At 35.8% G+C, this 22,113-nt stretch overlaps 4 protein-coding genes and 1 non-coding gene across 8 annotated transcripts; 2 read left to right on the forward strand and 3 right to left on the reverse strand.

Annotated features, from left to right (window-relative positions):
* Positions 1-755: 755 nt before the first annotated feature.
* Positions 756-4,838, reverse strand: LOC101219520 (ATP-dependent Clp protease proteolytic subunit 5, chloroplastic). The gene is made up of 9 exons (XM_004152173.3): positions 4,518-4,838; positions 3,937-4,056; positions 3,692-3,806; positions 3,494-3,586; positions 3,340-3,385; positions 3,168-3,240; positions 2,422-2,456; positions 2,224-2,312; positions 756-1,280 (listed from the first exon to the last, which is right to left on the reverse strand). The coding sequence occupies exons 1-9, from the start codon at positions 4,643-4,645 to the stop codon at positions 1,059-1,061; spliced, it is 921 nt and encodes a 306-aa protein (XP_004152221.1). The 5' UTR covers positions 4,646-4,838; the 3' UTR covers positions 756-1,058.
* Positions 4,839-6,046: 1,208 nt separating this feature from the next.
* LOC105435336 lies at positions 6,047-7,329 on the reverse strand. Its single transcript, XM_011656013.2, has one exon. It carries the CDS (start codon positions 7,134-7,136, stop codon positions 6,294-6,296), a length of 843 nt encoding a protein of 280 aa, XP_011654315.2. The 5' UTR covers positions 7,137-7,329; the 3' UTR covers positions 6,047-6,293.
* A 1,169-nt stretch (positions 7,330-8,498) lies between these two features.
* On the reverse strand, positions 8,499-14,057 carry LOC101219278 (proline-rich receptor-like protein kinase PERK3). 4 transcript variants are annotated; one of them, XM_031884267.1, is made up of 8 exons: positions 13,543-14,057; positions 12,215-12,625; positions 11,706-12,080; positions 10,819-11,031; positions 9,983-10,354; positions 9,617-9,860; positions 9,387-9,534; positions 8,499-9,257 (listed from the first exon to the last, which is right to left on the reverse strand). In XM_031884267.1, the coding sequence occupies exons 1-8, from the start codon at positions 13,571-13,573 to the stop codon at positions 8,880-8,882; spliced, it is 2,172 nt and encodes a 723-aa protein (XP_031740127.1). In that variant the 5' UTR covers positions 13,574-14,057; the 3' UTR covers positions 8,499-8,879. The 4 variants fall into 4 exon arrangements, with proteins under 4 accessions (XP_031740127.1, XP_011652958.1, XP_011652959.1 ...); XM_011654656.2 differs by having other exon boundaries at positions 12,215-12,637; XM_011654657.2 differs by having other exon boundaries at positions 11,706-12,083; positions 13,543-14,056.
* A 2,315-nt stretch (positions 14,058-16,372) lies between these two features.
* LOC101219042 (DEAD-box ATP-dependent RNA helicase 24) lies at positions 16,373-20,454 on the forward strand. The gene is made up of 5 exons (XM_004152171.3): positions 16,373-17,198; positions 17,692-18,920; positions 19,493-19,535; positions 19,665-20,064; positions 20,161-20,454. The coding sequence occupies exons 1-5, from the start codon at positions 16,589-16,591 to the stop codon at positions 20,210-20,212; spliced, it is 2,334 nt and encodes a 777-aa protein (XP_004152219.1). The 5' UTR covers positions 16,373-16,588; the 3' UTR covers positions 20,213-20,454.
* Positions 20,455-21,366: 912 nt separating this feature from the next.
* Positions 21,367-21,562, forward strand: LOC116403572. The gene has a single exon (XR_004216378.1). It is a non-coding gene; the product is annotated as a U2 spliceosomal RNA (small nuclear RNA).
* Positions 21,563-22,113: the final 551 nt, after the last annotated feature.

Below are 22,113 nucleotides of genomic sequence, written 5' to 3' on the forward strand. Positions count from 1 at the left end.
TTCGAATTGACAGTCACATTTTTTTGTTTCATTATAACTATTCAAGCTGAAGTAGTTACAAGACGAATCAATGTATTCTTTGAAGTAATTTTAATACAAATATAAAACATCACGATCTAACAGTAGAAATATGTTTAAATGAACAATCATATGCTAATGAATCACTTTTGTCTCATTTGAGTTTACACTCGTTAAAGGAACTTGAAAGTACTTTACCGACAACCATATTGGCCAAAACCCTACAAGTTCTTTATTTTCTTACAAAGGCAAGGCACTTATTGCTTTTAAACCTTTGCTTCAAAAGCTAAAAAGCATGATAAACTTAGAGCGAAAGTAGTATTTGGCATGACAAAAGTACACTTGACTACACCAAAAACACTTCAAATTACTTTTGGAGGGAGCAGTAGTAAAAGTATTGCTTTCTTCATTCTTTCACTTCAAACACACGCTAGAAACATCATCAGATTTTCCCATTTTTCAAGAGAAGAAAGATACAAAATGGAAAACATCATCAATAATGACTAATAATGCTAATTCAGTACCAAATTTCTTAAGAAACATATCCATAATGTAACAACTCCATTGAATAAAAAAACACTAAAATTTCAGAAACAACCAAGTTCACCTCCCTGCAACGTATATGGAAAGCTACTGAATGCATTAGAAATTCTCAATGAAACCTAACCACATATTAACCCACAATCAAGAAAGTGACTAAACAATAATGCAGTGTTTTTTTTATAGAGTCGGCGGGATCTTTTCACAATAACCAATCAAATATTGACTAGTGTTAGGCCAGTATCATTCATGTCATCCCAACCAACCAGAGAGGAAATTTCTTTTAATCAGGGCAGTAGCTTTAATGAACGTTTCAATAAAATAATAATATCTTGGGGGTGTAAGTAATTCAATGGGCATTTCAAGATTTCTCAAGCTTAAGCTACGATGAGAGCATGGAAGCCACGTTTGTTAATGGTCAAAATCTGCATACACTCCGATGGTTTTCACTTTTAAATCTACAAGAAGAATATCTAATCGGTTACACCGCAGGATATAATTTACGCGTTTGGCTTGTCTTCAGTGGAAGCCGTGGGTGCTAAAGGTTGGAGAGCTTTGAGAGGATTCATTATAACTCCATCTATGAGTCCATAGTCTATAGCTTCTTTAGGGCTCATGAAGAAATCTCGATCTGTATCCTCGTTGATCTTCTCAAGACTTTGACCGGTGTGGTATGAAAGATACCCGTTAAGATTTGCCTTATGATGCAACATTTCATTTGCCTGACAACCAAGTTAAAATTTAGGGACTAAGTTGAAAATGCTTGAAATAAACAAGGACAAAATTGTAATCCAAGGCAATAGAACATTCCAACCACAATCGTTGATGGAAAAGCAATCCTAATTTTCCGACTGAAATTTTATTCTAAGGAAAATGAAAGTTTTCATTTTTTTCAAGGATTGCCAAATGATGCCCAGCTCAACAAATTTGACTCGGCTAGTGTGGATCAATTGCAACATTGCCAGAAATTGTTAATCAATCAACCTAGAGGGTCAAAAACATCTGCCAAAAATCCTCCGGTTGAACATTCAAACCCAGAGGTTTTAAATTATTGCACACTTTTTAAACAATCAAATGTTGTAGGGTTAATTGTGAGGTCACCCGAGCGGCTTAAGGCGACCCAAACAGATATTTTTTTTAATATCTATGAGTGTCCGGGCTTAAGCGCACCTCGACTAATCTTAAGGGATAAGCACCTGACCTTACAACATTTGGGTGTCAATAAAACTTGAAGAAAATTAATTCCTAAGTAGGTGGCCATCATGGATTGAACCATTGACCTCTTAGTTAAATATTGAAACTATGTCTCCCTTTTTACCCTTAGGCCAACCCACGATGACTCAAACACATTTTCTCTCATTTATCTCCATCTCCAATAACATAAAATTCAAACACTTCCTCTCAATAAATTCTCTTTACTCTTACTTATTTCACTCTATACACTCTTTTACCAGTCTTTTCTAACACCTACACTATCTCATTAGCTCATTAATTTGTCCCCATAGAAATCCTCTCCCTAGCTTCTTCTACATATATGCCTTCTCTCAACAACTTTATACCTACAAAATTTTCACTATGTTCCCTCTCAATGCACATTTTTCTTCTAATCCCTCTTTATACCCTTGCTATAATCTATTTACCAACCAAGAGGATTTATAGGGATACCTGAATATCAATGTCAGTCTGTGTACCCTGAGCACCACCGAGAGGCTGATGGATCATTATCCTTGAATTCGGCAAGCTGTATCTTTTTCCTTCAGAAATAAACAAGAAGATGCAGACTTAACACACAGCAAAAAACTTCATTTATTTTTATATTCTACCAAAATAAAATTCAAAAGATGTTAACACTCTAACTTGTACCTTTAGTTCCTGCGCTAAGCAGGAAAGCTCCCATACTGTTAATAATAGAACAAACAGAAAACCCAATGTAAGAACAAATTATTAACTAAAAATAAGAGGGAGAAGTTGCAGAAAAAGCTCTAGATTAGGAAAACTCCTCCTAGTCATTCATACTCCAATCCTATCTCTCCTGAGCTATCCATTTAAGTGCACCAGAAAAACTGAGTACAATGTTGGCATCAGCGCCAGACTAAGAAGCTTTGTGAATACTTACATACATATATACATACACATATACATACACATACATACACATATATATACATACATATATAACCAATTTAGTTTCCAATAGATTAGGGTGGCATGCTAAAACACCAAGTTTGAGCCTACCAATACCACTTAGACTTAGAACTAGAAGCTCAAGCATTGACAACAGAAATGTATGATAACGATAATAAGGCCAAGCTACAACTGAAACATTAGGACTGGCTAAACTCGATCCATTTTAATTAAACTACCTCTTGAGGGAAAAGAATGAAGGCTCCAGGCTTTACAAAATTATACGCAATATGCAGGCCATATAACTAGTCCGTTATAGAATAAAAACATGACTGGAACCAAGAAGAAGTCATGCCACTAGTTTAGATAATAATTCTTCCCAACACAGTTCAGCAATGCCATGTTAAATCATAAACAAAACAGAAATAAATGAAGAAAAGAAGAATAAATCAGTTTCAAAAGTACTGATACAATGAATCTTGTACCTGGCTGCTAGTCCCACGCAGACAGTAGAAACGTCGGGTCTAATATGTTTCATAGTATCAAAAATGGCCATACCTGCATAAATCCAAGTTAATCAGTAGTTAAAAGATAAAGCCCGTCCCAGTTTTCAACAAAACAAATAATCGGTGATATGGTTTCCGGTTTCAATATTACCAGCTGTAACTGATCCACCAGGGGAATTTACATACATCACAATATCCTGTTAAGCATACAAAAAGATTATGTCAATCATTTGGTTATACAGAAAACCTGATTAACTATATATGAGCTACTTCCTTAAAATGAATTGAGAGCAAAGAAAGAGAACCTTATTGGGATCAACCGCATCAAGGTATAGAAGTTGAGCAACAATGATATTTGCCATATCATCTTCAACAGGTCCACCACAACGAATAATTCTCTAATCCAAAAGCAAACAAAAGTATTAACAGATGATGATAACAACCTACAAGTGCGACATAAGGCCTGTGTCAAGGAAATAATTAGCACAAACCTACACCCTTACATATTGAAAAAGCTGGCTTATAACACTTTGGAAGCGTTCTTGCACCATTGGAGGAGGACCTTGCCCTTGTGCGTAAGTGGGGAAGTACAGTGAAGATGGAACTTGCACATCATCCCTGTGAATTATACGGAACATAATTTCAAAACCATTTCCACGTTTAGTATTTCAATAATTGATAATGATTATAGCTGATCTTTGGCCCCAAAAAAACGTATGGGGAACTGCTAGTTAATCAATCTGTGTACCTTATAGACCAAATTCCTTGGCGAGAATTCCCATCCATTGATGAAAACTCCCCCGAGTACATGGCTTTTACTGGATAATTCTTGAGGTTCCTTCCACCTCCAACTAATTTTCCTAGTTTCCTGGAAATAGTGAGAAGATTACCCGGTGCTACTACGATTAGAAATAATAGACATACAAAAGAATACTAAACTTATGCAACAGAAAATAAGATTATCAAGAACAAACGAATGGAAGTTGAGTAAGTCTATCCCCAGAAGTGTAACAAATTGAGGTTAAAAAACCAAACCAAACCAAACCAAAATTTCCCAATATCAGAACCATAAAAAAAAAACACCTAGGGCGTGCTCTTGACACTAGTAATCTCCAAATACCCAAAATCAATCTGGACGTCAAAAGCATTCAATTTCAAAGTTAAACAAAGAAATATACTAATTTAGGCAATTCCTCACAATATAACCAACTACCCCACACATTCACAATCCTTGACATTCAAACGAACTACCCAAATACTACTAAAACCCAAATTGAACCACATTGCATATAAACCCAGGAAAAAACGAAGACACCCCAGACGAGATACCTCGAGTGAAAAGGCTCCAGTGGAAGAAAGAACTTCTGGGAGTCAGAAGAAGAGCTAGAATTCGGAACAGAAACGAGGGAGTTTAATCGGAAAGACGAGGCAGATGTGTAGGCGAAAGTATGGGCCATTTTTGCAGGTAAAGGTTGGGAAATATTTCAGTAGAAAGTGAAAGTGGCGAAGAATTAGGAGGAGGCGTGAGTTGGGAGGAAAGTCGGAGAGGCCTTATCCGCTGGAAGAAGCCAACGACGGCGAAGATGGTGAAGGAGAGAAGAAGATGGGTCGAGCAAGTAATTTGTTGGCAGTGACCTCCGTGAATATCTCTTCTTCAGAAACTTCTCACTCGGCCACTTCGCTTTCACAAGCCCCGAGCCCGACAAGTCGAGGGCCGCAACCCATGTGAATGTATTGGGCCGGGCTTCTTCGTTCTGTATGGACCCAATTGGCCCATTAATGACTTCCATCCGCCATTATTATGAAAAATGAGATAAAATGCAACTTTACCAATTAAATTCATATTAATTAAGTACATACAAAATTTGTAAATATAGCAAAAATTTTTAAATTCTATCAATGATAGACCATTTTGCAAATATTAGTTTATCACTGATATACCACATGAAGTCTATCAGCGATACAAGTCTATATAGTTTTGCTATATTTGCAATTTTTTTAAAATGTTGCTATATTCTTGAATATTATTGCTAAAATAGTTATCCATTACAATTTTTCTATAAAGAATACCTTGCTGTCAAACCAAATAATAACAGAGCTAACCTTACTACAAATCCATTTTTCATTTGTGGATCTTAATTTCTAGAACGAATATCCGTTTTGAATCTTTTAACCTCTAATACTATATCTAATTGTAGGAATTGTTATTTCAAAATTAATTAGCAATAGAAAGTATAGTTTATTTTTTATAACAAATTTGGAGTATTTTTTGTTTTTTTTCAGATTTTTAACAAATACATTTAGCTTTTTTTTAATACAAAAAAGGCGAGGGTTGAACCACGAACCTAATAGTTTTTAGTATACAAGTTGAGGCAAGCTTTTGTTTACATTAAAATATGGCAGTAATAAACTTTTTTTACTACTAGTGATTGAATCACTTGTAGATAAGTGCTAGATTTCTAGCACCAATAACAAAAACTTTTTCAAATAGATATTACATTGTATGAAATCTATATCTATTATTAATAAAATCTAAAATGTTATTAAATTTTAAAATATTTTATAAATTTTACCATTCTAAATCACGATTACTCTCTAAGAAAAATGAAATATCATTGCATTATATTGTGTTTGACATAAACTTTATGGATCCATTTCTTTTCTCTCGTGGTTATTATGTATATTATTGTTGATTATATGAGTTACTTTTAAAAATATCAAAATAAATTAAAATATTTTTGGATTTATTGATGATAACAAATGATAGATATGATATGAATAACTTTCAATATTTAGTTTGTTATTGATAGAATATAAAAATTTGGATACATTGATGATAACAAATGTAACGATAAAAATGAAACAAGAATAATAAATTAAGATATTATTTTTTTTGGTCATAAAATACTGTCATTGCCAATTTGCCATCGAAAACACTTTACAAAATTTGTTCATCGGAGAGTATTTTCGATCAGTCTTCTCCATATGAACACTCTGATGAGTTGAAGAAGACGAAGAACAATAATAAGAATAAGAATTGACATATATAATCATCCATCAATGGAATAGTCATCTTCTCCAACTCGCCTCTGGTTCAGTCAGTTTTTACAGAAGCAATTTCGAAATGGCCAAGCAGTTACTGGCGTATTTGCTCATCTTCGTGCTAAGACTATCCAATGGAGAATCCACTCCCATCTCTGCAAAAGTATCATCGCAAGTCGTCAGGTCTGTCATTACAGCCGTTAGAACACTCTCCATTCTACCAGCATCGCGTGCATTTATCGATTCCACTCCAGCTTTTAGATCATCAATAGCCATTTCGAAATTCTCCAGGCAAGTATCGTAGCAAGCGATTTCTGTCTCTGATGCTGCTGAATCTTTACGAAGTGAATTCAATGTTGCAATTGCTTTCGCTACCTCTTTAATCGATTCATCAATCTCTGTTTTCAGTGCTGAAGCTGGATCCACCTTCGTTCCCTCGATGTGAGATGAAATCGAAGTTTTACATAGTTGAGGATTGCTCGTCACATCGCAAATGTCCACCAGACTCGTCGTCACACTCGATGTTACCGACGATATCAAATCAGCCGAATGCAATTGGTCCAAACCTCCACCAAGTAGTCCTAAGTCGTCTTCTTCAGTTTCGGAAGCTGCTTCTTCAGATTCGGAAGCTGCTTCTTCAGATTCGGAAGCTGAGGAAGGTTGAGAAGGCGATGTTTCTGGTGAGGCTGCCTCTGGTTCCTCCGAAACGGTAACGGCAGGCGGTGACTGAGGGGCAACTTGAGGGGCAACTTGAGGGGAAACGGTTTGTTCAAAAAGTGGAGGAATGGCAGTGGATCCAATGTCGGAGGTGTTGCGAGGGACACAAACGGCAACGGCAAAGGAGAAAACAGAAGAGAAAGCGAGGAGGAGGAAGACATTATGGATACTATTATTGATGAGCTCCATTTTTATTCTGCTGTTCTCTTCCTCCAGAGAACAAGAGAAGATGAGAATGGTTAAAGGGAAAAGGGGAGATGAATGGGATTATGGAGGGAAATGGTGATGGAAGAGATGGGCTTTGTAGAAGATGAACAACAACAACAGCCATTGAAGCTCAAACCAACCAACTCCTACAAATAGCTAAGCCTAATTTTATTTTGCTCTGAAATTTTCTTATTCCATTTTCACCACAATTTCCCCTCTCTCTCTCTCTTCTTACTAATTTTAACATTAACAACAACCACTTTTAGAATTTTTGTTGGATATCCATCCATTCTTTCAAAACTAAAATACCCAAAATCAAAGCTACATTTTTCAAATTCCAATCTTTATTACCTCTTTATTTCCTAATATATCATATAAGTCTTATAAATATAAAAACCAACTCAAATGTAATCTAACTATAATATATCATAAAGTTTGTAACTCAAAATTAAAGATACATTGGTTTGTTTATGTAAAGGATGTTTCAAACCAGCATTATATTTAGCATTTTAGCTTACGCAAGGGTTCAATTCATTGTTAACACATTAAGAATGGGCTAAAGTTCGTCAAACTCAATATTGCAATGTTTGCCAAATAATGATGTCTCTTGGATGGCTTATTAATTATAAACTTTTATATGTAGATCAATCTCAAATAGGCTCTTGTTACAAAACCACTTCTTATTCTAAATTAAGTATCGAAGATATCCCAAATCGTTTGGGATTACAATGTCAAACTATTACATTTTAATATAAATACTAAATGTCCACAATCTTTCTAATTTCTATAGTGAAAAATGAAAGTCATGGAATAAATGTGATATATTTGAATAAAGTGAAGTTAGCCCTTACCAAGAGTATGGAAGAATATGTCTAAATTGGAAGCCACTTATGAGTTGTTTGAGCCTATGAAACAACAATTTCTAAATTTTTACCTTGAGGACAAGGTGTTGATGAGTTTTGAGAGAGCTTTTAGACTGCCAACCGTGAATAATTATATTAGATATCAGAAAGGATATAATTTGTAAAAATGATTGGTCAATTACTCAAAATTGATTCAATAGTAGAAATTGCATTGTTTAACTTTTGCTCAAATTGATTCATTAGTAGATTGCATTGTTTGCTGTATCAAAGAATATATTTTTAAGTGTTTAATTTAACAAATGAAAATCAAGTTTTTAAATTGTATTTTAAACTCCTTCCTTAAACATAGTTTTTTTCTTAAGTGAATCTAACCCTAAATCTAAGATCCGATTTATAAGTTGAGTATGAATATCACCACGTAAAAATACTTGGGTATAAATTTTCATGGAAACAGTAAATTTAAAAGCATAAACAAAAGAGGAATAATAAGCAAAAATCCTTTGAAGGCCATTCCCCATAAAAGGGGCTACAAGAGCATATATTTACAAAATCTATGAACCACAATGAGAATAAACAACACTGCCAATGGGAAAATTGAAACAGCACTTCTCCACAATGACCAGTAGAAAGTCTGAAGAAATTTAACACCCCCTTCATTCTCCCACCATTCACCATTACAAAGTCCCCAAAAAGATTACACCACCATATTCTTTCAACGTTACCTACACCCTCCCTCTTCTCTAAATATGATGCCAAACCAAAAAGAAAAAAGGAAAAAAGAAAAAAGAAAAAGGTGGGGTAGAGATGGCAGGGGATTCTACCGAATCAACGTGAGATTCCAAGTTGCTTTTCTTTGAAACTTTCATCGTCCCTCGTGGAGATCTTCGGAGAAAATTGCTGTCCGAGATACATTGTCATTGTCAAAAGCACTTAAACCAGAATAAGGACCAGAAGAGAACATTGAAGAGGATCCATCAGACTCGAAAGTTGTGGACGATTGTCTAAGATTGGTTCGGTTATTGGAGGATGGTACGATGGAATCTTGGTATTCTGTAACACGTTGCACCATTTTAAGAGACTGTACAACTTCACCCATAGTTGGACGTTGGCCAGCCTCAGGAGCAACACAGGCTGCAGCAATGGTACACACCCGCACAAAATCTTCCTTCGGATACTTTCCTCCAAGTTGTGGGTCAGCAAGTTCTTCTAACCGATCCTTGTCTCTCAAAATCGGCCTCGCCTGAGATGAATAAATATATTATAAACATACACTAAATTTGCAAAAAGATTAAACAGAAAGACACAGCTGCAAGGACATTTATCAATATCGAACAATGGGAAGAATGAGAATTGCTCCATGAAAACGCACCCATGTGACCAGATTCTCCTGTCCTGATGGTTGTGACATATCTACAGGTTTCCTTCCAGTAAGCAACTCGAGAAGTACAACTCCGTAGCTATAAACATCACTTTTAACAAGCAAATGGCCAGTCATTGCATACTCAGGGGCAACATATCTGTTCATTTAAATTGTATTCCATCAAATCCCAAAACTCAATATATAAAAGTGACAACTTTGAGAAGGGGAATGCGACAAACCCAAATGTGCCCATCACACGAGTAGAAAGGTAATTAGCCCTGCCTTCCGGAGCTTGTTTAGCAAGACCAAAGTCAGCAACTTTGGCATGGAAGTTGTTCTCAAGCAATATATTTGACGCCTTGAAGTCTCTGTGTATCACACATGGTTGTGAGTCTTCGTGAAGGTAAGCAAGCCCTCGGGCAGCATCCAATGCAATCTTCATCCTAGTGTCCCAATCCAAAGGACAATTAACACCTAAAGGACCTGGGGAAAAATTTTAACTTGTAAACATATTTTTCTAAAAATTGTTTAAGCTCAATGTAAATTGCCTTCATTTAAAGGTTCTCCAAATACTGGTCCACTTAGTAAAAAGAGGTAATGGATACCGTGGAGCCAGGCCTCCAAGCTTCCATTTGCAACAAGTTCATAGCACAGCAGATTTTGTGAAGAGTCACGATTACTGTAGTAGCCAACAAGTTTAACAAGATTTCGATGATGCAATCGGCTAAGCATCTCGACCTCAACCAGAAACTCCTTGTCACCTTGTTGACCTCCACTTGTAAGCCTCTTGATTGCAACAGCTGTGCCGTCACTTAAGACACCCTTAAAAACCCTGCCAAATCCACCCTCCCCCAGAATACTGGCTGCTTCAAAGTTATTAGTTGCTTCTTTAAGCTCTTCATAAGTTAAAAATCTCATACTTGACGGATGAGGGAAAGATCCTGCAACAGGCACTTTGTCCTCAACCCTTGGTTTTTCTGAGATGTTAGAAGAACGGGTGAAAATAAGGTTGACATAGAAGTAAAAGGAAATTATAAGAATATATAGAATTGTGGAAACAATAATATCGATGGTTTCCTATGCTCACTATATAGAATTCAGAACCATGTATTAGTTTTTTTAGAATTGGGGAGCAAAAATTGTATATAATGTTGTCAAAACCACAGCTTAACTCAACGATGGTCACATTATATGACCAGTGCTTCATAAGCACTTAAATTTAATCTCGTATTTGGCAATTCCTACAGACTTTATTGCCAAAGAAATCTAAAGGATAACAAGAGGGCTTTGTGTTATGTTACATACTTCATCACAAAATGAATTAACTTTAGTTGTCCGAGGTTCAGGGTGGTGATAGAGAGGCTTTTCAAAGGCTGATTATAAACTATACAGAAGGGGAAGAAATTAAAGGGCACAATCATTCATAATTTTACACACATACCAGTTACTAATGGAGGTGCTTCAGTCTTTCCACAATGAGATGTGCATAAGCAAATTATCAACACAAATAGAATGGCAATGAACAAAAAACCAGCGCCAATGCCAAGAAGAAGTGTCAGATTAGAATGGTGTCCTTTACTAGGAGAATTCGGTGATGTAGAGGCTGGAAAATGATATGCTGGAGCTGCCACAGGTGATGCAGAAGCTATAGGAGCTGTAGAACAAATGAAGATAATAGTAACAACACAGTAGCTTGAAAACAATTGCAACTACAGACATCAGCAACAGTCTTTAAAGAATAAAATGGCAATGGCATTTATAACCTCAGAAGCAACAGCATTTTAAGCACGGGGTACCCTAATTCCTCAATTATTCATACACTATTTTCTTTTTATAAGTATTCATACATTACTAATTTATAGTCTTTGTGTACTCAAATAACACCCAGAATTTCAGAGCTGTTTTGTCTAGCTTGACTTCGAATTAAGAAGTGTTTATGAAATTTAATTTTGTACAGCACAAGCTTTCAGAACCATGAGAGTTGGTAAAATTATCAACTTCCTCTAGCGTGCATTTCTTTTTCTGATTTTTGAAAGGAAATGATTACTTTTCATTGATAGGATGAAAAGAAACTAAAGCTCAACTTAAGACACACAACAACATGCATTTAAAGATACAAAATATGAAACACGAGAAATACAAATCTAGGTAGTCTCCCAAAAACAGAATGCACAGTACTAATTCTCCATCTACAATATGGTTCACTGCAAATCAAATTCTAAACAAGACGTAAATTAGCGAAAAACAAGTTCTACAAAACCAAGAGCTACAGTAATACTGTCCTTTGTGTCATGCACTGCTAAATAACTGTTTGGATATTGGATGTACCTTGAGAAGGAGGTGGAGGCTTAAACCAGGTAATGTTGAGAAGACTGTAATCGCCAACCAGCGTAGGGTCCAGACGAACTTTATGCATTGTAAGTGAAGAGTTTATTGCAGATGCATCAGCTGCAGAAAAGCTGATCCCAGTGTGGGGAGTAACATCCATTGAGATATTTAACCTCGATAAACTAAGTACATAAAAGTTTATCAGCTCAATCTGAGAGACTCGTAAACCAAGTTCAGAAGCTAACTCTTCAAGAAAAAGTTTCCAATTAGGATTCTGTGATATGTTTAAGAGGAGGAGATCAATTTTTATGGGATACACACAATGGCAGTCATCACCACTTCCTCGTTTTAGCACCATGTCAGGTTTGCAACAGTCTGCTAAATGATGAATAAAACCAGAAGCAAGTCTCAAATAAGTGAACGTGTCAACAAATAAAATTAATCTATGTAGCTCGCTTTTAATCCAAAGATAACTGCAAGAAAGAAAATATCAGAAAAAGAGGAAGAACCTGCTGCAATAGGGGAAAGTGGTGGCTGAGCTAAGCCGGAGGGAATAGCACCAGCAGTGGATTGTATGGGAGCAATGTTTTCAAGCCTATCATCAGGAGGAGCTGATCCACTTTTCATCAGTGGTTTGGAAAAATTTGAACTTGTGGGTGGGTGACCAGAAGTGATAAGATTCCCAAAGTAGGGAGGAGATGAAGGTGCTAGTCCAGCTTCTGGCGCACTCTGTGGTGACATATATTTTCGGTGGTGATGTTGGTGAAGAGGCAATTTCGCAGGTAGAGGGATATCGCGAGTAGCAGGTGCAAAAAAAGGTGTTGGTAGTACGTTGGCAACATCGGCATTGGTTACAGTAATCACAAACCACAATAAAATCAACTGTTTTGGAAATCGAAAAGAGACCTGTTCCAATATACCTGCATTATAACCTACAAATCAAGGTTTCGTTGGCTGAAAATATGTATCAACATAAATAGTTTAGTGTCTCCTTCTAAGTATGCTACCTTAGGCTTCTAAAGGGCCTTGGGAAAATTACTAAAGAAGGTACGTATAGCAGCTATCTAACCGTGAATAAAAATTGATCCTGCAAAGCCATGTTTCACATAGCTCACGTATTCATTACCAGTAGGAGCAGAGCATAAGGAATCCTCCTTTTGGATCGTCTTAAATTAAATTTCAAAATTTATATAAAAGAGTTAGGGTCAAATTTCTATCTCTAATGTTATCTGAAATTATCAACCAAATGGTGAAACCATCCAAAAAGTTAAAAATGTTTGCCCTTTCCTATGAATCCATTTTTGCTGCAACCCTAAATTCCAGGAAAGGTTTCACGTTTCAGTACCAGAATTCACATAACTACTATTTCTGGAGAACACTCAGCACTTAATGTTCATAGAGTCTACCACTTGAATAGAATAGGATGAACGATTACAACAATTTTCCATCCTCATAACGTTCATCACTTGAAAACTACAGAAATGGATATCTGAAGTGGACCAAAGGTCAGCAAAGAAGGTGTCGGCAAGCGTGATGTCACAGCACTAGCTCAAGAAAAAACGAAAGCCAGGCTGATCATCAATCAAGCACATAAACTCAAACAGAGGTGAATCAATTTCGCATCACCAGTTTCCTAAATTCCATCTGAAGCCTTTTATTTCATCCAATACCCACCGACGTTTTCTCCCTACCCTATCAAATCATATAAGATTCAAACTCCCAAACTGACCAAATCACAATCTTCACATTGACAGCCATCAAATGTCACAAGAAAAGACCATTCAAACCCCATCAAACCCAGATAGAAAACACAGAGAAAAAGCTAAAACAAACATACCTGCGGTGAAGGAAGCCGCAGGCACCGACATCACCGACGCGTCAGATCTGTTAGATTTAGATCAAAACGCGAAAGAGACCATTCCGGAAATGAGCGTAGGTAAGAAGCAAAAGCAGAGACGATGCAAAAGCGAAATGGAAACTTGGTGAGTCCAAGAAAGAAGAATGACCAAAGTCGAGTAGTAACATCACAGAAAAAGGGGAATCGAAACGGAACCCAGAAAAGCAGAAGGTGTGAGTGAATGAACTAAAGAATGAATCAGAGAATGAAATGAAAAAAGACGAAAAGGGTGTTATGGGAAGTTGTTGTTATTGTTGTTGTTGTTGTTGTTCTTCTACGCCTGACAATTGAAAAAGTGAGTGAGAGAGAGAGTGAAAGAGGACTGAGGGGGAAGAGTTTTTGTGTGTTGAAGTTTGGATTTTTGGGGGTTTTTTACAGAGGACAAAATACGAGGGGTTTGATGATTTGGAGTCTTTTTTTTGGAGGATGCGTGAGAAAGCAGAGAAGTAGAGAGAGAGATAAAGAAAAGAGTGGGGGTTTTTTGATGGGCTGCCATTGCCATTTTGCATCTTACTTCTAACGTGCGCACTTAACGGAAAAAAGGACAAATTAACGGTAAAAAGGAAAGAAAAAGATCTCTCTCTATCCCTCTATTCTCTTTTTTTAATAAATAATATCCTCTTTTGTTAATTCTCCATTCCCATTTTATTTTGGAGATAAAAGTATTGTTTTAAAAAGTTACCATTTTAGTTCCACCATAATTTTTTTTTTATTTGTACCCACCCAATCCTCAAAATTGGATTTTTTTTTAATCTATTAGATAGGAGTGTTCAATATTTAGTTTGGTTTGGTTAGCAAGTCAAACGAATCGCAAAAGTTGACTTTTGAATTAAATCGTACGACATGATTCTGTTTTGAATGTTTTGCTTTTCTTCTTTTAGAATAGCAAGCTTCAATGAAATTAATGGAGGAGATAAATCGAGATATCGACAGAGTAAGAAATGTGAGAGACTAAACCTAATTGAATGTGTGAGAAAGCGATAGACGACTGAGTAAGGGAGAAAATAACATCTTTTTGTTTTTAAGAAATAGTCTATATGTACAAACAGTAAATTGTTACCATATAAAAGTTGATAATTCAACGTGATGATTTTTCAATACAATGCTACATATTAAAAATTATTGCTAAACTTCTTGTAAATTTTAAACCATTATTATAGACTAAAGTTATAGAGTAAGGTGAACAATGAAATGAGGTGTGACTTAATCAATAGAGTTATGTATAGGCTATATGTCGTAGAAACCAAACGTTAATAGGTAAGATAATGTTTAGTTCATAAAATTAAGTAGATTCAAACTCTTGACATTTTAATCAATAACATATATACATCTTAACTTGTTGAATTCAATTCTACTTTGCCTAATATTTCCGTCTTAAAAATTATAATAGTTTATTTCTTCAAATATATCGAATTTGACGACGTTTCTTAGTGGTCATGTTTGACTAAAACAAATTTGTAAGTTCTTTAAGAGAAATGATAGCAACAACCATTTTGTTTAAGTGATATAGTAAATAAGCGTAACATCTTTTTCCTATCTTTTGTAATTAGTGCACTTTTAACTGCCACCAAGGAAGTTATAATAAAACATAACTTAATTGCAACTTTTTTTTTTTTTTATTGATTAGACATTTGCTTTGCTCTATTTAAAGTGGTAGGAACCAAAACCGAATACATCTTAAAAGTATAGGAACTACAATAACATTTTAATGGATACTAAAATGGTTAGAGATTGTTTTGGTTCAAGGTTTTATAAATGTATGTAAATATAAAAGGTTTGTAAATAATGATAATATATATGTGTGGCCATTAACAAAGAAAGTTAAAATAATAATAAAAAAAATATAATAAAAATAAGGATATGAAATTATTATTTTGCTAGGTAAAACAAATTCAACACCAGAAAATAATAAATAATAAAGATGCCTCGAAAAGTAATATTCTCACAAAAATATGATAAAAGACTAATCAACCAAACACGAGCTTCAAATACCAAACGCAGGCTAATAGTAATGAAAAAAAGTTATAAATATACATTTTTTTTTCTTTTGTGATTATAGAGAATGAATGGAAATTAATGTATCTTTTGAGTAAGTTTGTTATTATATTATATATTTATATACATAGATTTGAACATCTCAAAAGGTAGCAACCAAATAGATCACATTTAAGTTATTTGAGTGTTAAATATATAAACCTAATTTGGAATGGGTGAACGGAAGAAAGAATAAAAACGTTTGTTATTTTTGATGGGGCGCACGAGGGGACGAAGGAGCGTGGGGGGATGGGAAGATTAGTCAAAGAATTGAAGCCGCCTTTATTAGCGGTTGGTTTGTTAGGTTTTGGAATTTTGTCTTTCAAACTTCTCCATTCTTCAAACTCTAACCAACAAAGTACATCTTTATAATTGATGTTTACATAATAGAGATAAAATTGTTATAGATTATAAAGTACAAGAACTAAAATATTACGTAATTGTTATCAATTTGAAACTATGGACTAAATCATTACAAACTAAATAGTTATTTCCATCCAAATTTATGGATTAGAAGTGATTTTTAACTATGGGCCATCTCATTCACGAACATAATATTGATGGGCCATCTCATGAACGAACTTAATATTGATGGGCCATAACTAAACCGGTTTGGAACACATCGGCCTACAGCCCAACCACAAAATCACTTCAAATGATTCGGGTTGTCCCGTAGAGTTTCCGGGTCAAATAATCCGACCGATATCACAGATTCTGAAATTCCCCCAAAAATAACCCGACCTCGTTCGCCGTCGATTCTCTCTTCGGACTATACACTGAGCCAGTCGAAACATTAAAATCCTCTTCCTTCCCGTCGAGTCCTCGTTCCGATTCCCAAAACCCTAGCTTCAGGCAAATTCTTCCCAAATCTCAGATTGAGGGTTTCTACTACGCTTCGATTTCTCATGCTGGTTTAGGGTTCTGTTATTGAATCGTCGACCAACCGATCAGAATGTCGAAGAGGAAGTTCGGGTTTGAAGGGTTTGGAATCAACCGGCAAACTACTTACAATTTTGAGCGCTCTCAAGCTCCTCAGCGGCTTTATGTCCCTCCTTCATCACGAGGCCATGGGCACGACAACTACGAAGATACCGATGTTGATAATATAGAATATGATGATAATGATGGGGAGGAGGCGAGTGGCAACGCCGATGGTGGAGCTGGTGCTTCCGGTGCTGAAGAAGAAGAAATTGATCCTTTAGATGCATTCATGGAGGGAATTCACGAAGAAATGAAAGCGCCGCCGCCGCCGAAACCGAAGGAGAAGGTGGATAAGTATAGGGACGACGACGAGGAGGATCCAATGGAGAGCTTTCTTAGGGCGAAGAAGGACGTGGGATTGACGCTGGCAGCTGATGCGCTTCATGCTGGTTATGATTCGGACGAGGAGGTTTATGCGGCTGCTAAGGCTGTGGATGCAGGGATGGTTGAATACGACTCTGATGATAATATGCTGATTGTCGAGAAGAAAAAAATCGAACCAATTCCTTCTCTTGATCATAGCTCCATTGATTACGAGCCCTTCAATAAAGATTTCTACGAGGAGAAAGCTTCAATATCAGGTCACTAATTAGTTGGAACTTATGGTTCGGTTATATTTCATTATTGTTTTTTTCTCTCTGGCTTATATGACTGCATCCGTTAAGTTTGTGTATCATGACCATTAGTTTATCTTCTGGACCGAAAATTTAATTTCCTTTTCTCTTTTTGGGGAAGGAAGAACTGTATGATATACGGAGACTTAAAGATTTGATAAGATATGCAAACTTCATTCCATTTAATTATTTCCAATACTTCAGTTTTTGGCCTTTTCAACTTAATCACAACAAAATTGGGTAAAGTATAATTTTCAATTGAAGGAGTGAATGTGTGGATTTGTGTGCATATATTGTTACTTATATGTCTGACCACAACGTTTTTTCTTTTTCTTTTTCTTTTTCTTTTTCCTCCTTTCCATCCTCTGTTTAGAGTTTCCTAGCTAAACTTGTTGAGCGTTTGAAGAATTTAAACTATTACTTCTGGCTCTAAATTTGATGAATGTTTCCTTCTCTTTAGGGATGAGTGAAGAGGAAGTTTCTGAGTATCGGAAGAGTTTGGCCATTCGTGTCTCGGGGTTTGATGTTCCCAGGCCAGTTAAAACATTTGAAGACTGTGGATTTTCCCCTCAACTTATGAATGCAATCAAAAAGCAAGGGTATGAAAAGCCTACTTCTATACAGTGCCAAGCTATGCCAATTGTGCTTTCCGGGGGAGATATCATTGGAATAGCAAAGACAGGTTCTGGTAAGACTGCTGCTTTTGTTCTTCCGATGATTGTTCATATTATGGATCAACCTGAGCTTGAAAAAGAAGAGGGCCCTATTGGGGTGATCTGTGCACCCACCAGAGAACTTGCACACCAAATATACCTGGAGTGTAAAAAATTTTCGAAAGCACATGGGTTACGTGTCTCTGCAGTATATGGTGGGATGTCTAAATTTGATCAGCTTAAAGAACTCAAAGCTGGGTGTGAGATAGTTGTTGCCACCCCTGGCAGACTGATAGATATGATCAAATTGAAAGCTTTGACAATGTCAAAAGCCACGTACTTGGTACTTGATGAAGCTGATAGAATGTTTGACCTTGGGTTTGAACCCCAAATTCGTTCCATTGTTGGTCAGATTCGGCCTGATCGTCAGACCTTACTCTTTTCTGCAACTATGCCTCGTAAGGTTGAAAAACTAGCCCGAGAAATTCTTACGGATCCTGTGAGAGTTACGGTAGGAGAGGTTGGGATGGCTAATGAAGATATTACACAGGTTGTTCATGTTCTTCCCTCTGATTTGGAGAAGTTGCCTTGGCTTCTTGAGAAGTTACCTGAAATGATTGATGATGGTGATGTATTGGTATTTGCTTCTAAAAAAGCCACAGTGGATGAGGTTGAATCTCAACTTTTGCAGAAAAGTTTTAAGGTTGCAGCCCTTCATGGTGACAAGGACCAGGCATCTCGAATGGAAACACTGCAAAAGTTTAAATCTGGTGTTTATCATGTTCTTATTGCAACTGATGTTGCTGCTCGTGGGCTTGACATTAAGTCAATAAAGTCTGTTGTAAACTTTGACATTGCTAAAGACATGGACATGCATGTTCATCGTATTGGTAGAACAGGTCGTGCTGGTGACAAGGATGGGAGAGCACACACTCTTATAACCCAGAAAGAGGCTCGCTTTGCTGGCGAGTTAGTTAATAGTTTGATTGCTGCTGGCCAGAACGTTTCAGTTGAACTGATGGATCTGGCAATGAAGGTAACTTTTCGTGATATGCTGCATATCATTAGGTTCATTGTAGGCTAATGACTTACTTTTTTTCCAAGTTGTTTGAAATTTAAAATCAAATTTTCTTTAGTTTTTTTTTTTCCTGGGAAATATATCCATATCCTTTTGGTCGTGAGTTTTGAGTATAGTTTCTATTTCCTTTCAAAATTTCAAAATGTTACACTTTTACCTTAAATGTAACATTTTTATTTTTGAGTTTTTAGTTTAGCTTTTATTTGGTTCTAGGTTTTAAGATTATAACCTTTTGAAACCTAAGGACCAAATAAAAACTATACTCAACACTTAGGCTTGAACCAAAAAGGGCTCTTTTCAATATTTTTTTAATGATTTTATTTCTCTGTCTGGCGATGCTTTATAGGTGTTTGTGGCTGACTCTTTTGTAATTAATCTATTATTCTGTATTGTTAACAATTGGGGCTCCCTCGTGTGAGCTTTTTAGTGCTTTCTATGTTCTTAGGATTGTTGTTTTCTTAATAGCCTTGTTTGAGAAAGTTGCCATTTATAATTTTTTGCTGAACCATTTGCCGTTGAAATCATTATAGGATGGGCGATTCAGGTCAAAGCGTGATGCAAGGAAAAAAGGAGGTATTAATCAACGCCCAATCTTTCATTTCTTCCTAAAAGATTGGGGATTTCACGAGAGACCAAAAAGTCAACGTATTGATTAAATTTTCCAATCACATTTATATATTTATGCAATTGTTGTCTTTGTAGGGGGTGGTGGTGGTGGTGGGAAAAAGGGTAAAAGTCGAGGCAGCAATGGTCGAGGCGTGCGTGGAGTGGATTTTGGTCTTGGAATTGGTTATAACCCAGAAGGCACTGGTAGTACTCCTTCAACAACCAATGTTCAAAGTCGATCTGCAGCTGTAAATTCATTGAGGACAGGAATGATGGCACAGTTCAAGAGCAATTTCGTTGCCGCTTCATCGGCCCCTCCAAATCAGGGTTCAAGTAACAGCTATAATGTGCCAGCAAACAAAAGGCCAACATTATCAGGCTTTGTATCTGGTGGTTCGATTGGCGGTGGTGCAAACAGCCCAGCGCCTCCAGTATCGAGAGGGAACTCATACATGCCAAATCCTGTAGAATATTCAAGCCAAAAGAACACAGAAAGGTTGGTAAAGCCCTTTATCTGTTAATGTGTATGTATACTTCTTATCAATATACTCATCAATATACTCATTTGGTGGGTTATATGATCTAATTGCAGTTCTAGCGATAGGCCTCGAGAAAGAAAGAGACCCTCTGGTTGGGACAGATGACGCCTAGAATTGAAGGAAAGATAAAAACTCAAATTCAAATGGTATTGAGAGAATCTGGTATGATTAGACTCAATAGTGTAAACCCCTTTATTTGTTTAAATTTCTTTTACTAGTGTATGATTTTTAGCTTATGAGGTTGTAGAAATTCCCTGTTATAAATCCTTACCTGTCTCATTGTCTCGCCCTCCTTAATTATAAATTTTTACTTACGTTAAATTACAAGTTTAGTCTTTAAACTTTAACCGTTTGTGTTTATTTAGTTCATTAGCTTTTAAATGGGTCTATGGAGATCTTTAGAACTTTCAATTTTTTTGTGTCTAGTTAATTACCAACAAAGTCATAATTTTAAAAATCAATTATGTTTACTATTGCGAACTTTTAATTTTGTGTCGAGTAAATCATCAATATTAAGAGATTAAAAGTTCTATCGACTTAAATTTGTAATTTTAAAAGTTTAGAATCTAAACAACTAAATGTGTAACTACTTGATGAACATCTTCTATGTCAAAATTATGATATTACTTTAGAAAAAATAAACGTAGAGTTAAATGAAATGATAAATTGGAACATAATAGATTAGTTTGAAATAAGACCTAAATTCCACTAAGTGAGACCTATGGCATCTTAACTTTATGCCATAACTTTGACTTATTATCACAGTTTCTAGATATAATTATCTTTTATTTTTTTCAATTAAATCATTTAAGAATTAATTTTTACCGTTAGGAGCTTAACCCAAAATATTGGAAGTCTGAATATGAATGAAATTCAACATAGACATATTTTCACAATATCTCAGATGAAAATAGCATAATTTCTGTTAAAATCTCAAATAAAACTTCTACATTTTTCTCATTAAGAATAAATGTTTAAACCTCAATATAAACATTATTGTCTTCATCAATTATAAAAAGTTTATGCTTCGTTAGTAAACGTTTCAGAATAAAAATTTAAATGAAGAAATCAGAAGGGGGTCACCTTTTAAAATATTAAAAATGCGTTGCATAATCAATTTCAGAGTGTAGTGGTATAGGATTAATGAAACCATAGGGATACGTAAAGAACTTGAATTAAGATTGTCCCACATCGGGGAGTTTCGAAAGATAGAAGGAAGAGCTTGACTATAAAAAGGGGTTACATTGCCTTGAATAAGCATACCTTTCTCGGCCTTTTGGCTAAGATCAAGTGTAGTATCTGTTCTTATCAGTTTAATATCTGATACGTGGGCCATCGGCTCACATGATATTAAATTAATTTTTTAAGGGGGAGGGTTCACCATGGTAGCTTGCTGCCAGAGCTCTCGAGCGTCGCCCATGCGTTGCACTACAGCTTGGGCCTGGCGCACCCCTCCAATAACTAGTTAAAAATCTTTGATCTTGATTTGTTCACTGATTTATTTTTATTCACTAAATAATGTATTAAATTGTTTGACATGCTTGTTAAAGAGATACAAATATTTGTGACAGTAATTGGACTTTTATGTTTTGGTAGTTATAACAATTTTGCTCACAACTGAATTATAACAATTTTGCTCACAACTGAATTATAACAATTTTGCTCACACCTGAATTATAACAATTTTGCTCACACCTGAATTATAACAATTTTGCTCGCACCTGAATTATGACAATTTTGCTCGCACCTGAATTATGACAATTTTGCTCGCACCTGAATTGTAACTTTGACATTTGGGGAAGTTTTGCATATTCTGTTAAAAACCATGAACACTCTTTAAATTAGAACGTTTGTACTTTTACGACAACGAATTCCACTGGCATTGATTTCATCAAGAAAATCTTTGAGCCCATTTGATCCTATCCCCATTCAAAAGGAAAAAGGGATAAAGAGAGAATAATAACCCCACCATTGAAGCAACTTGAAGAAGAGCAGAGGAACTAAGA

Source organism: Cucumis sativus, chromosome 4, assembly GCF_000004075.3.
Source record: "Cucumis sativus cultivar 9930 chromosome 4, Cucumber_9930_V3, whole genome shotgun sequence".
Lineage (NCBI taxonomy): Eukaryota > Viridiplantae > Streptophyta > Magnoliopsida > Cucurbitales > Cucurbitaceae > Cucumis > Cucumis sativus.

What these genes read in the sequence shown, in the direction of transcription:
- LOC101219520 (XM_004152173.3), bottom strand. Translation starts at nt 4,645, where the DNA reads ATGGCCCATACTTTCGCCTACACATCTGCCTCGTCTTTCCGATTAAAC. An exon ending in CTGGAGCCTTTTCACTCGAG is followed by an intron (nt 4,057 to 4,517) that starts GTATCTCGTCTG and finishes CACTATTTCCAG; the next exon opens with GAAACTAGGAAAATTAGTTG. An exon ending in GCTTAGCGCAGGAACTAAAG is followed by an intron (nt 2,313 to 2,421) that starts GTACAAGTTAGA and finishes TTATTTCTGAAG; the next exon opens with GAAAAAGATACAGCTTGCCG.
- LOC105435336 (XM_011656013.2), bottom strand. Translation starts at nt 7,136, where the DNA reads ATGGAGCTCATCAATAATAGTATCCATAATGTCTTCCTCCTCCTCGCT.
- LOC101219278 (XM_011654655.2), bottom strand. Translation starts at nt 13,573, where the DNA reads ATGTCGGTGCCTGCGGCTTCCTTCACCGCAG. An exon ending in TGCGGCTTCCTTCACCGCAG is followed by an intron (nt 12,638 to 13,542) that starts GTATGTTTGTTT and finishes CTTGATTTGTAG; the next exon opens with GTTATAATGCAGGTATATTG. An exon ending in CGTGTGATGGGCACATTTGG is followed by an intron (nt 9,535 to 9,616) that starts GTTTGTCGCATT and finishes TTAAATGAACAG; the next exon opens with ATATGTTGCCCCTGAGTATG.
- LOC101219042 (XM_004152171.3), top strand. Translation starts at nt 16,589, where the DNA reads ATGTCGAAGAGGAAGTTCGGGTTTGAAGGGTTTGGAATCAACCGGCAA. An exon ending in TGATGGATCTGGCAATGAAG is followed by an intron (nt 18,921 to 19,492) that starts GTAACTTTTCGT and finishes AAATCATTATAG; the next exon opens with GATGGGCGATTCAGGTCAAA. An exon ending in AGCCAAAAGAACACAGAAAG is followed by an intron (nt 20,065 to 20,160) that starts GTTGGTAAAGCC and finishes ATCTAATTGCAG; the next exon opens with TTCTAGCGATAGGCCTCGAG.